Below are 13,911 nucleotides of genomic sequence, written 5' to 3'. Positions count from 1 at the left end.
AAAACCTTAGAAAAATCAGTCTTGAGATATTTCTTGGCCCAGTCTTGACGTTTCAGCTTGTGTGTCTTGTTCAGTGGTGGTCGTCTTTCAGCCTTTCTTACCTTGGCCATGTCTCTGAGTATTGCACACCTTGTGCTTTTGGGCACTCCAGTGATGTTGCAGCTCTTAAATATGGCCAAACTGGTGGCAAGTGGCATCGTGGCAGCTGCACGCTTGACTTTTCTCAGTTCATGGGCAGTTATTTTGCGCCTTGGTTTTTCCACACGCTTCTTGCGACCCTGTTGACTATTTTGAATGAAACGCTTCATTGTTCGATGATCACGCTTCAGAAGCTTTGCAATTTTAAGAGTGCTGCATCCCTCTGCAAGATATCTCACTATTTTTGACTTTTCTGAGCCTGTCAAGTCCTTCTTTTGACCCATTTTGCCAAAGGAAAGGAAGTTGCCTAATAATTATGCACACCTGATATAGGGTGTTGATGTCATTAGACCACACCCCTTCTCATTACAGAGATGCACATCACCTAATATGCTTAATTGGTAGTAGGCTTTCGAGCCTATACAGCTTGGAGTAAGACAACATGCATAAAGAGGATGATGTGGTCAAAATACTCATTTGCCTAATAATTCTGCACTCCCTGTAGTGAGGGTCCTACAGGAGTCTCAGGGAAAACACGTGGCCAGATTTAGAAAAGTCTTTGAAAACAACACAAAGTAAAATATCACTTGCGGAGGCAGATGCTAAACACAGCAAAGCTGCTTAAACATCCAGACTGGGCAAGCACTGTTTGTATTGTGGTCCTGCACGCCTTAAAGCTAGTCAACACTCAAAAACAAGACCTGGCATACCTGGTGAGGATGCCCAATGTACCTCCAAATGGCAATAATGGCTGCAAATGCGGTTTGGAATGAATCACACACAGGTCCTATCGAAACCCAAAAAGTGTCCATCAAGCCAACATGAATTTACTAAGACAGTGTGCTGTTCCTGAAATGTACTGCAGCTCTTCCTGCCTTATCGAGAATAGCCACCAAACCAAAATAGAGCCAGAAAAGCACTGCTGTAGGAAAATGCACAACCCTGTCATATTTGTTATTAAGTAGGTCTTTTGGAAAACTTAATTGTTCAGGGTGACCTCCATAAGCTCTAAGACTGCCATCTCTCCTCCTTCCCAACACTTCTAGACAGCTCTGGTCTAAACCAATGACTCTCTTTCAGTGGCCTTCTGTTACTTTTCTGACCATGGACTAGGATGAGATGAAAAGTTACAAGAACAATCCTTCCAGGGGCGGCCCCTCAACGAGAGCGGAGGAGCGACGCCCTGGTAAAAAAAATGCCCCCAGAAAATAAAAATAAAATGGTAATAAGCTTTCTTTATTACCATTTTATTTTTCAGCTCCCCGTCCTGAGCCGAGTGTCAGGACGTGGTGGGGCAATTGCTGCCAGGTGGCAGCATGGAGCTGTGCACTTGTTTAAAGTGTGCATGTCCCTATGGCCGACCGTCTTGCGACAGCCAGACTGACATGCGCACTTTAAACTTTAGAAAAAGCACAGGCCTCAAGCGCTCTTGTGGGCGCTGAGAGAGGTCGCCTCCCACCAATCCTGACGTTTTTTTCATGCTGGTTACCAGCATGAAAACAGTGCCAGGATTGGCTAGTACAGTTTACTGGGTCCTGTCGCCCATTGGACCCAGGAGAGGAGAGACGATGAGAGGAGGATGGCCGTCCTAAGGTAAGTGCAGTTTTTTATTTTATTATTTTTGTAACCCCGCTAATACCCTCGTATTGTAAATAGTTCACATCCTAGTAAAGACGCTCCCAAACCATGATCATATTAATGTGGTAGAGGCAGTGCTTAATTTCAGCTGGCGGTTGCAGGTGGGGCCCACTGGCACTCATTCTTTGGAGACCGGCACGTATTTTTTCTCAAGGGGATTTGATTAAAAAAAGAGAGAGAGAAATGTGGGAAAAAAGGAAGAGAAAAACAGAAATACTGTGACAAAGGGAGAAAGCAGGGATGAAAAATAACCTGCATGGGTGAGATAAGAAGGCAGGCAGTGACTGGTGGTGGATTGAAGAGGCATGAGGTGGAATCAAGAGTAGGAGGACTTTGAGTTCAGAAAAAATCGACCTTCGATGGCGCCGGCTGCGACTTCTGAACAAAACTTTGGGCAGCGGCACTTAATATTTCAGAAATTAAGCACTGAGTAGTGGGACATCTTTGATGCTGTAAAATTATCTTCACTTTTCCGTAAATCAAGGACTCAGTGGTACAGCATCACTAGCTCGTTACCATGACGATATGTCACTTTCTTCAGAGAGTACAGAAAAATCACCCAGCCAGACTCCTAGACATTCATGTAACCGTGCGTCTCTTCAGTTGTCTGCCAATGGAGGTGGACTGTCAGGAGAAGACCCTCTTGTTACTACTCTAACCATGGGCACCATGCATGATAAACTAGGCACGGGGCATGGCATCCAGGCACAGAATACCGCAAGGCACCACAGAGTACCACGAAGGTTGGTAATTATGTTGATGACCATTCAAGTGCCATGAGACAGTTCACCATGGATGTGCTCTGTGCAATCAGTCTAGGAGAACAAAGCCAGACCAGAAGCAATCATAAACCTCCTGCAAAACTGAGCAGTGGAAGTAAATCGTACACACGGGTGAAAAACTGACAAGGAGAATGCAACAGAGGAGGTCCTCTTAAAATTAGTTACTAGAGGTAAGGAGGCAAATAGACACAACAGTCAGAGACTGCAAGAGTGAGGTTCAGGAATAACTTCAGGGCAAAGGCTGTTAAAGTTGTTAATGTGTAGAACAAACCCGCCTGAACTAAACAGAAGTGAAGCCGGTCTGGAGCAAGCACAAATGATTGACAGAAGCAGATAGAGAATTGTAAACTGTCAGACACGGATGGCAGGGTGGAGTGAAAGGGCTGGCTTTGAACTGGTTTCAGTCCTTTACTGGGCACAGTCAAATGATATTCAGACCTCCCACCAAATCCGCAGGCAAATTCATGTTCCCCAGAGTTCCCCAGAGTTCCCCAGAGTTCCCCAGAGCTCCTTTGTAAGTTCTACATTATTCAACAAATCTAGCTGCCCCTGCTGGTATGATCAATGTTTCTCATCTGACATGTAAGTGTAAAGTGGACGACAAAACAGCTTGTTCTCAGGCAGGATGACATCAGGGATGCGCTTGCATCATCTTTCATTCTGTACTCAAGCCCATGGCAGACTGGATGCCCACAAACTGTCTGAAGTTAAACTCAGGTAAAACTGGGGTCGTGGTGTTAGAAGGTCCACCTTCTACCTGGTCCTTGGAATGGTGGGCAGATATATTAGGCCAATGGCCAGCGCTAACTAGGACATTTAAAAGTACATGAGTCATGTTTTATGGCGAACTGTCATTCCAGACACTGGTAGGGAAAGTCACTTCTTGTGTTTATCATTTGAAGGGTCTAAGGAAAATTCTTCAATTTCTTTGAAAGAAGGTGCACTAATCCATCCTTCAAGCAGCAATAGGTGATCCACTTGCTGTACCAATGGCCTATACCTTGGTCTTCCTGACTATACTACCCAACAACTGCAGCTGGAACAGAACAATGATGCCTGTCTGATACTCAACTCACACAGTCATGTCTCTATTTCCTGGAAACCTGAGGACTGGTTATTGGCTCCCAATAAACAAGCATATTATCTTCAAAGGTCTCTGAATTTGCTTAAAGGCCCATCATGATTTAAGTCCTCTACTTGTTTGACACCTATTTTTCTGGTGTTCACCTTCTGGGACCCTGAACTCTTCTTCAGTCTCTCTATTACAGGTACCTAAGGTAAGAAATCCTGCCAGGGAGACAGAACCTTTGTTTATCTGTTAATTGAAGCTTGGCACTCTCTGTCTTCAGAATTGAGATGTTTGCCATTGTGTCTGAAGTTTAGGAAAAGTCTCAGGATGTGCATATTTAAGCTGTAAAGGCTTAGGGGCAAGTTATGGTCTGGCTTGAAAAGCAGCTGTGGCCAGACAATTATGTACCACCAGGAAGGGGGGCTTTACCTCCACTCACATGTTGGGAGCCAGGAGTACATGTTTTGACTGAACAGAAGCTGTGTGCTTCCACATAAAAATGGATTGCTCTCCACACAGATGAGATCATTTTCTTTAGTTATCCAGCAGCCCGAGCTTGGCCTTTTATGGCACACACATGACATTGGAATGCTGTTGTAATGGTTTAGATAACTAGATAATTTATGGCGTTTCTTTTTGGCAGCAGCACAGATGGGAGGAGGGCAGTCATTTACATACATAGATTTTTAGGTCTAGGTTGACAGTGCATTCACAAGACACACCTATTGGCATTGCCAATGCTTGTTTTGATCTGTTATCGGTGTTGGACGTCGACATGGCAATCCCATGCTCTACAAAAACTGTAAATAAACAAATGATAAATACATTTGGAGGCATGTAACATGCCTGTGTCCAATTTTAGGACACAAGGGTCAGAGTCATGGCAGATTGTTAGACTAACTACTAATGTTGTAAATATTCCCATTTAGATTCGCAAAACCTAATTCCCAAATGAATTTCAGGAATGTACGCAGGTTTTCAGGAGTACTCCTTGAAATCTGGGACAGTCACTGGTTTCGGCGAATGCTATTGGAAAACTTTTGTGAATTTCGACAGAGGACCATATGTACTTTTCTCTGTGCTGGGAAAATAGTTTTCCCTATTAAAAAAAAGTGCTCCTCCCACAAAGTCTCACCAATTTGAGAGTGGTTCCTACCCAGCGGCACCCTTATATTCTTAACAGGAGTAAATCTGTGAGTGGGCCATAAACACCTGTGAAAATACACACAAATTCACGTTGTGGGAGATGCTTAACTTTCCAGGAGATCACTACCATAGACGGCCCACTCAGAGTAGGATCTACACATGAATAGAGTTTTTCCATCTTGGGGCAAAATTATGCATTTGTAAATCCCCTTACAAGAGGGGCGTTGGTTTAGCAAACTCCTTGCCTGGATTTGAACTAGCAAAATAAGCCATTTGTGCTTCTAAGTGCAACTTACACAGACAAACGACTTAGAGACAGGGCCCTTAAAATGACATTATTCATGTAGAGTGAAATCTGCCATGTTTCCAGCCCTCATGGACCAACCTTGAACACTCTTGCATTAGGGTAGCTATGTTAAAGGCATACAGAAAACCAGGTAGCACAAACCATGTATTTGTAAAGTGCATGTTCACCTTTTGGAGCACCTTAGTGCTGAAAATGTTTTTTTTTGTTATCCAACTAAATGGTAATTTGTTTTATCGACCTCGAAATGATGAAAGGCCGTGTAGACCAGCCAGGATTTGAGCCTGTAGCCATGAGTTCCAACACAGCCTTAGGGAGCACATGCATTAGCCCACTCAGCTATCAGACCCAGCTAAGCTTAAACAGCGCTGATATCCTGATAAATGTTAACAGCCATTGGCAAAGCCAATAGGTCCTCCTTTGGAAAGCTGGTGCGATGGCTAATTTTTTGTTTTTGCCTGGACTCGTGCTTGCGAAATCTACTGTTAATAAAAAAACTTAAAAGGGGCTTAGAACCAGACCCTTACTTACCTGAACTTTCCATTGGCTTAGTCCATCGTCGCTCTGATGTACATGCCTCTGATTGGCCAGCACGTCATCCTGCTTCACTTCCTTTTGTCTTTGTCTTCTTTGCCAATCATGCTGTCGGGTTGCCTGTGGACCAAGTACTCCTTCCAGTCACTTCCCGTTGGACACTGGCCAGTGTCCTTCCTCTCTGGGTACGACACTGAAGGTGCTTCTTTTTTCTTTCTTCGCTGACATCTTCTTTCTTCTCTGCCCTCCTTTCTTCTTCCACGCTTGCTGTCTTCTCTGTCTTCTTTTTTTGCTGCTGTCTTCTTACTTCTTCACACCATGCCATCGCAAAAATGAAAAAGTATCGAACAACAAGTGCACCTTGATGCTAGATGGAAGTGTGCTGCAGTTTGTTTTATAAAACAATATAGCTGTTTGTGCAGCTAAGTGCGAGCTCTGCAGACAGCTCAACTCGGAAACACAAAGCAGCAACCAGCAGGAGGAAATGAGTCTCTGTGGCAAGCTCCATTCATTTGACATTACATAGGCTACAATCTAATCCCTGGGAGAAACGAGTTTGACACAGAGCCGATCTTATTTTTGGTCATAAATACGTTCTTGTTTTCGGTGGCAGGAAATCTATCAGTGAAACATTTAGCAGGGCGGTAATTTTATCGTCAGTGATGCTGTGGCGTACTCCGGCAGAGAGATTTTTAAATGCGTGCCTACTTTCGGGTTACAGGAATGGTGAAGGGTACTTACTTTCAGGGTCAGATCCTCCGCAATGGCAGAAGAGTGTCGCCCCGCTGGCTGCGAGCCAGCAGATGAAAAATAAAATAATATTTTACTATTGTTTTATTTACCAATCAATCAATCAGAACGTCCTGACGTTGAGATGGAGGAAGTACGTAACAGGTGCCTTCCCCATGGCCACTTCTGTCCTGACTGGGTGGGCCAAAGGTCATGTGTGGGTGGGCCTGCCCCCCCCCCCGCTAGAACCGGGCCTGTTTGTAGGTGAGCGCAGGAGCAGTGTGGCACAGCATGTGTTTACAGATATACTGTTGGAGAGACAGACCTGGACACGTGTCATTTCCGGTGTTATAGGCTCTTCCTACCATTTCCAACAACTTACATTGCATAAAGATGTGTGAAGCAAATTTCCTCTATATCTCTTGGGAATAAATAGAAGGGATGCTCAAATAATGTAGGCTTGCATCGCAATTCTGTGGCTACTGCGTGAGCTCGGCGCACTCAATGAATGCTTGTTGCGCGTGATTCATTATTCACTGGGGGCCGCACCCCTTTTCGTGCAGCGGGGATGCAGTCATTCTTTCAGTAAATAATGCTCCCTATTTCCAGGTGCGCACAAGGTGCATATGTGAGGTCTCCCAGGGTTGAGCAGGCAGTAGACTGCCGAGCAGTAATCCCTGGGGCCCTTGTCTCATTGGGAGAGAGTGACAACACCACGAGTCCGTTCACTGTGTGTGTAAAAGGCCGCTTTATTGGAACAGGTGCCCCTGACAAATACCCCACCTAGGCCTTTGCCTTACAAAACTAAAACCTCACTAGACATCGAATGAACCTATCCCATGTCCCTCCCCCTCCCCTACCCCACCCTCCCCCTCCCTACTCTCGTCCTGTCTTTTCCTTCTCCTCTCGTCTCCTTAATTTCCCCCGGCATACCCGCTTCTTTTTGAACCTGTCCGCTAATGAGCAGTCTCCTGCCTGTCCATCTCTAACTAATGCTCCTTCCCCCTATAATACCAGAATTGCCAGGTTGTAACAGCGAGTTGAACTCAGACTGGAGTTTGTGCCCGACTTTGCGCAAAGTTTGGGGTCGGCGTTTCAAATGTGATTAATGCCCCATCCATATGTTAGGCTTATTACCCGAGTTATTGGAGTTTAGCATTGTGCAGCAAACAGCTCGTTGAGTGGGTGTGTTCGACATGAGTTTGTGTCCGCGTGTGTGATACAGATTTATTTATGAACGCTCTCGTGTGCTGAATAAAGTCTGCGCCTTACAACGGATACACAAGAGAAGGACAGACTGCCTTCTCGGGATAAGCAATGCATTATAATACGTTAAAAAGAGCTTTCAGGCTGTCAGTGGGGGGGGGGGGGGGACACGACAGCAGGGCTCCGATGCCAATTTGCAAACCGTCCGGGTAACTTCACGGTGAGGCCTGTCTCACTTCTGGCTTTGTCACGTCATCGCTCACAGGCAGTTTACTGGGTACAGGCGAGGTTCCCTTTTGTGCCCGCTTTTTAGGTTTCGCCTGCGCGCGCTTGTTCACCCCATTGATCAGGACTCGACGCTCTCCTGTAAACACAATGGGTTGCCATTCACGACCATGGAATTTCTGCACATCCGGTACAAATAAAACATTGGAAAATCATATTTCTGCATGTCAGTGATGTAACGAAACTTGAGGACCGCTACCTGCAAAGTAGATGCCGGGGGGGGGGCTCTTCCGAGCTCACTCAGGAACTTGCAGGCCAGGCTACTGTACTGAGGGGTGGGGAGACCTGGAGCTGGGGGCACCTGCGCATCGCGGGCGCTGCGTGGTCTTTGCTACGCCACTGCCGCTTTTTCAGATGCAAATTTTGTGGATCATGAGTAAAATGCAGTGATGGTACGGGCTACACGCCATAGTTTGACTTACACATGTTAAATGTTTGAGAATCCAAGCGCTATATTCTTGTCATAGCACTGCTAATTTATACGGACAACATGGACCGTGCCTGGGGTGTTTTACTATGAAGTTGCACATAGTTTCTATGTGACAACCTTGATGAAAAGCCTAGTTACCAGCTGGTGCCGGATAATAGTATGGTAACTCAGTGGGTTCATGTGCCTGCCGTGCAGTCCCCATCAATACCTCAAAGTAAATGATTAATGTTACAGATAAAAGTTTGCTAGTATCGCACAATCAATCCCTACATCTCTTGCGCTGTCGTAAAACAGACTTTTCTGCAGAACTGCGTTAGTGTCACTTTCAGCTGGAAATGCAGATATATAAACATGTAAAAAGGGTGGCTGCAATCTCATGGACTTCACAGAATGTGGAAATAACGTATCATGCTTGTTTCTGACCCTTGTGGAGGTAATTGCTCCCCTCAGCCAATGTTCTTTGTTTCCACCCCAACCGTTAATAGTTGTTTATGTTGTTGTTTATTAATTAAACTTACATCACAATATAAACAACTATTAATGGTTCATCAAATTTTAAACAAACATTGTCATAACATTTTAGCTAATATTTATAATCCAGTAAGATAGCAAGATAGAATGCAAAACAAAAGACAGGGGAGAAACCTATTGGCTTTGCCGATGATTGTTTTTATTTGTTAATGTAGTTTATGCCAAAAAATGCAAACAATAAAAAGAAGACATGCTGCAGGCTAAACGTAGCGGCCATATGCTTTTAAATAACTTTTTTTAATTGAAAACTACATTAACTATTGCATAGAATCTAAAAAGAATAGTACATGCGCTTTTTAAGCAGACGTGAGTGCTTAGCGTGGGAGTACAATGAGCAAACCCTTTCTAACTTAATGCACATCACAGGAAAATAAAGTTGTTATTGATGCAAGAAAGGGACTATGAGCTTCAATTACTGTATCCAAAATACATAGGGTTATTAAAGTATTAAAATGAAAGAAAATGAAAAGACAACAGCATTGACAAAGTATTGGCACACCAGGCCTGACAACGAAGTGCATTTCTTTTTATGGTAATGTGCACGTGTAATCAGGTAAAAGGCCATCACTCACAGTGCAAGGGAACCAATTGCTGAAACAGCTTATCTATTGCCCCAGGGACTATGTAGGATGAATCAAAATGTGAATGACAGCTGAAGAGACCAGTGGATCAAGAAAGCCAACCCAAAGCCCCACAAAGTACTTTTCACATCGTTTTTTTTAATTACATGAGGCTAGGGAAAATTCTTAAGCTGTCTTAGGCCAGACTTAAACACGTGTTTCCCGGTAAATAATAAAGTTGGTTGAATATTAGTTGTTTGAGGTGAATATTTTCTAAAAATGCTAAGAGATGGGAATACCCTGGCAATAGCATCCATCTAACGCAGAGTATTGAAGTACCCCAGGTCCTTGAATGAGTTGCTCATTAAGTCCATGTGTCATGTCTGGACAGAGTCAGTTTTTACAGTCTGCAAGAACATGTGACAGCATAAAGGAGACAGAGAGGGTGCTTTTTGAGCACTGAGCATTTCTATGACATTTTTGCATTTGTGGCTAACAATGCAGTAATCACTGCCATCCACTACAAATCTTTGATGCCACAATGACTGCAGCACCGACTGAACCAGGAGTCATGTCTATCACCAAGGAAGGGACAGGAGTAGCAACAACAGCTGTCACTACAGCAGGGACCACAGCTGCTGCAGTACCACTGACCACAGCAGTGACCACTACCGACACCATAGCAGTGAGGACAACAGCAGCAACAGATGCCAGCAGGACAGAGACAACAACATCAAGGACAACTGCATGGACCACATAGGTAGCCACAGCAAGAACGCCAGGTGTCACAACAGCAGAAACTACAGCACCAACAAGGCTATCACCAAAGCAGGAACAACAACCCCAGCACCTGACATCAAGGTAGGGACAAAAACAGTTGTAAGTCTTGAGAATTAAAAAAAAAGCAATAGGTGGAAAGCGTGGAAGCCTGAATTCCTCTCAACTAGTGATATTTACTCTTGTCCTCATTCCTGTGCATCATTTTTTTGTTCACTTTGCCACTACAGAAGCCAGTCATACACAAATCACAATAGTACAAACCATCAGCTTTTATGCAGCATCGGCAGCATCGTAACAGGACTGCAAACCAATAAAGGTGAACAATAGCACTTTATGTCCATAGAAATCACAGCAATAGAAATTGGATCTTCACGGCTGCCAAACTAGAAAATAAGCAAAGCGCAACACCATAAGCCTTGACAAATACCTTAACATGCAAGCCCATGTCAGTTCATCCATGCGCAGTGCGCTTCTCCTGTAAGCTTCCTCAAGAAGGTTGAACGGTTCATCCCACCTCCAAACTTCAAGATCATAACGCGATCCTTGGTCATACCAAAACTAGACTACGGAAGTGCTACTCTAACGGGCAAGCCAAAACCACAACTTGCACCACTCAAGACGACCCTAAATGCAACAGAGAAACTCATACAGGAACAAGGCATTTGGACCACATCACACCCTCTCTCATGTCACTCCAATTGCTTCCAATGGAAGCCAGGAGCCTACTTAAGGTACCATGCTTGACACACAAAGCACTCCACTATGGCATCCCGCAAGTACCGAGCTTGCAATCTCATCATCTCAGGAGGCATCTGCTCCCAATGCAGCTCAAGATCCTCCGTACTGAACCACCAAGATTGAAAAAAATAACCTATTCCTGCATTTTCTCTGTGAAGAATCTGTAACTCTCTTATACCAGAGATCCATACAAACCCATCTGCCATTGCTTTCCAATAAGAGAGTTCAAAAGAATGTCATGAAACAGGTTCCTCCCTTGATGATCCAGCCAAGGTATCCTGACCGACGTCAACCCTGACTCAACGCGCCCGCCAGAATTGACACCTGACCCGCTAGACTTTTCCGGTTGCCACTCCTGGTCATCTTACTGCAGTAAGTACTGTTGCTGGCACACCAGCAGAAAAATGAACATTGACCTGAGCAGTGAACTTTATGTTTTTATGTTTTTGGCTCTGTTATGTTATTTTTAAGTTATGTATTATTCTTATGCCTTATGACTTGATTTTAGTTGTCTCCTGCCTAAAACTGCCTCTCTTTCAACAGAAGTACAATATCACTTCACTTCATGCCACACAATGCCACTCCATGTCACACAATGCCACTCTACTCCACACAATGCCACTCCATTCCACAACATACAATGCCACTCCACTCCGCTCCACACAGTGCCGTTCGACTCCAAGCCACACAATGCCACACCACTCCATACCACACAAGGGCCCTCCACTCCAGTCTACACAGTGCCACTCCACCTCACTCGTCTACTCAAAGCCACTTCACTCCACTCCACTTAAGGCCACTATACTCCACTCAATTTTATTTGTACTAATATAGTCCTTACTAGCTCTGATGATGCATTGAAGCACTTTGACGCAAGTCACTCCACTCAGTGTCTCTCTACTTATTGCCACTCCACACCACTTCACACCACACAACGCACTCCACTTCACTCCACACAATGCCACCTCCCTCATTACCACTCCACTCCACTCTAAGCCACACAATGCCACTACACGCCACACAATGCTATTCCACTCCACACAGTGCCACTCCGCTTCACGTTACACAATGCAACTCCACTTCACAGAATTTCACTCTTTCACTACACAAGGCCACTCCACTCGTCACACATTGTAACTCCATGCCGTACAGTGCCATGTCACACAATGCCACTCCATGCCACACAATGCTATTCCACTCCACTCCACTCCACTCCATCGTAGCCAATACATCTCACACAGGTCAGGCCTATTGGCTTTGCCAATGCTTTTTTGAAGTAGTTCATATCTTTAGAAAGTTGCGGGCTACGACCAACATTGATGGACAACCGTTTCAGACAATGCCTAAAGCTCGCTGAGTCACAGTAGACAATGGCTGAAAGCGGGAAGGCAAAAAGCCTATTTCTGCAACTGTCCACATGTATGTGTAGGGTGTGTCTTGTGTGTTGTGTGGTGACATGCGCTCTCAACACCAAGCTAAAGCTGTTTGTAGGTGGGACCTAAAATGGAGACTACTAAACCCAGGGCCAGAAAGGCCATTCTGCCACTCTCGCATTTCACCAAGAGGCAGCAGAGTAGGGGGTGCTTTCTGGGTAGGATAGGCTATCCTGACACACATTTTCTCCCATGCCCCCATCCTGGACATCGCCCCCTGCAGCGTGAGGCTGGTTTAAATATTTGTGCCAGAGCTGATTTCGGTTTCCCGCCCACCCTAAACCAGATATAGCACAGATGAACTTGTACAGTTTTGCCACTAAACTGCCCAATTTCCGACAGTGTGATTCAGCAGAGAAATATGCAAAATAGATACCAACAATAGATCTCAATATTTAGTATATAAAGATAGAAATGCGTTTATGAAATTTTTCATAAAATATTTTTAAAATAGCGTTCCTGACCACAGGAGAAGGTAGCATTAGGGTTAAGGCAAGATTCACGCGCTTCATGTTATTGATATATACGTCATTGATTAACGTGGTCACTTTTAAATGCATGCACACATGTAACCATCATTATAGTATTCACAGCTGTCTTGTCAGCTCATCATTAATGCACACTCCACTCAATGTCCAGCAATACGTACACATTTTAATTCCATTTAAACTGTCGTATGTTTTAGGACCACGGTATTCTCTTATTGAACCAGACAGATACATTAAATATATATTATAACGTATTGTTTACCTATTATTTTTTGTACTTTTAAAGCTCCAGGCCAAAGAACGATGTACTTAAGTGGCCACTGCGAAACTACATAGTGCAGAACTAGTGCACTGCAATCTTGCAGCAAACTGATCAAAAACGAACATTTGCACCAAGAAAAAAGCAGAAAATCTAGGTTTTGCCATAGTGTCGACAATCTTTATGAACAGATGTTGCAGAAATGCCCTTGTTCCCACTCAAACCTTATACCAACGACAGCTTACATGATATCTCACAGAGCCTTAATCTATGAAACATGATGTGGGAACCTCGACTCTAAATCAAACATTGTGTTGCTGTAGGTGTAAATTACGACTGAAAAATGTTTTATGGTTAAGGCCCAATGAGCACATAGGCAACACTGCCAGGGAATCTCACCGGTAGTAGAGTGCTTGGCTTCACCGCTTGATTGACATTCCGGAGCAACGCCCATTTGCCTTGGTCCTTCTCTAACTCCTCGTCGACTCCACGCCGTTGATACATGGTGAAGCGTGGAGAGCCGCAATCATCAACTCTGTTGAACTTTCTGGAATCCACACGAAGGCCACAACCATATCCACCTCAAGCCACACTTTGGACCAATGTCTGGTGAGGTAACCCTACCTCGTTGAGGTGCTTGGAAGCTTCATCCCCTGATCTGCCACATCATTCCAGGACTGGAGTAGTGGTACTCCCCAGCATGCACAAAATACCCAGGTACACGCAAAGGTTTCACCACCTTGCACGTTGACGCGTCACAGTCCACTGGGAAGGCAGGTGGACCTTTTCCAAGTTACAGAACAACTTCTCCCCCTCTGTCTTCATCTCTGTCCAAGGTCTGACTCAGCTTCAGCCTGGACG

At 44.6% G+C, this 13,911-nt stretch overlaps 1 protein-coding gene across 1 annotated transcript in view; it reads right to left on the bottom strand.

Annotated features, from left to right (window-relative positions):
* Positions 1 to 13,711, bottom strand: part of MYO7A (myosin VIIA) — a 434,990-nt gene extending 421,279 nt beyond the window's left edge. Inside the window, exon 1 of the mRNA XM_069203910.1 lies at positions 13,450 to 13,711. Coding sequence (XP_069060011.1) covers positions 13,450 to 13,554 — 105 coding nt within the window. The 5' untranslated portion in view covers positions 13,555 to 13,711. The remainder of the gene's footprint in view (positions 1 to 13,449) is intronic.
* Positions 13,712 to 13,911: the final 200 nt, after the last annotated feature.

Source organism: Pleurodeles waltl, chromosome 8, assembly GCF_031143425.1.
Source record: "Pleurodeles waltl isolate 20211129_DDA chromosome 8, aPleWal1.hap1.20221129, whole genome shotgun sequence".
Classification (NCBI taxonomy): domain Eukaryota; kingdom Metazoa; phylum Chordata; class Amphibia; order Caudata; family Salamandridae; genus Pleurodeles; species Pleurodeles waltl.
This window is presented reverse-complemented; position numbering and strand designations above follow the sequence as displayed.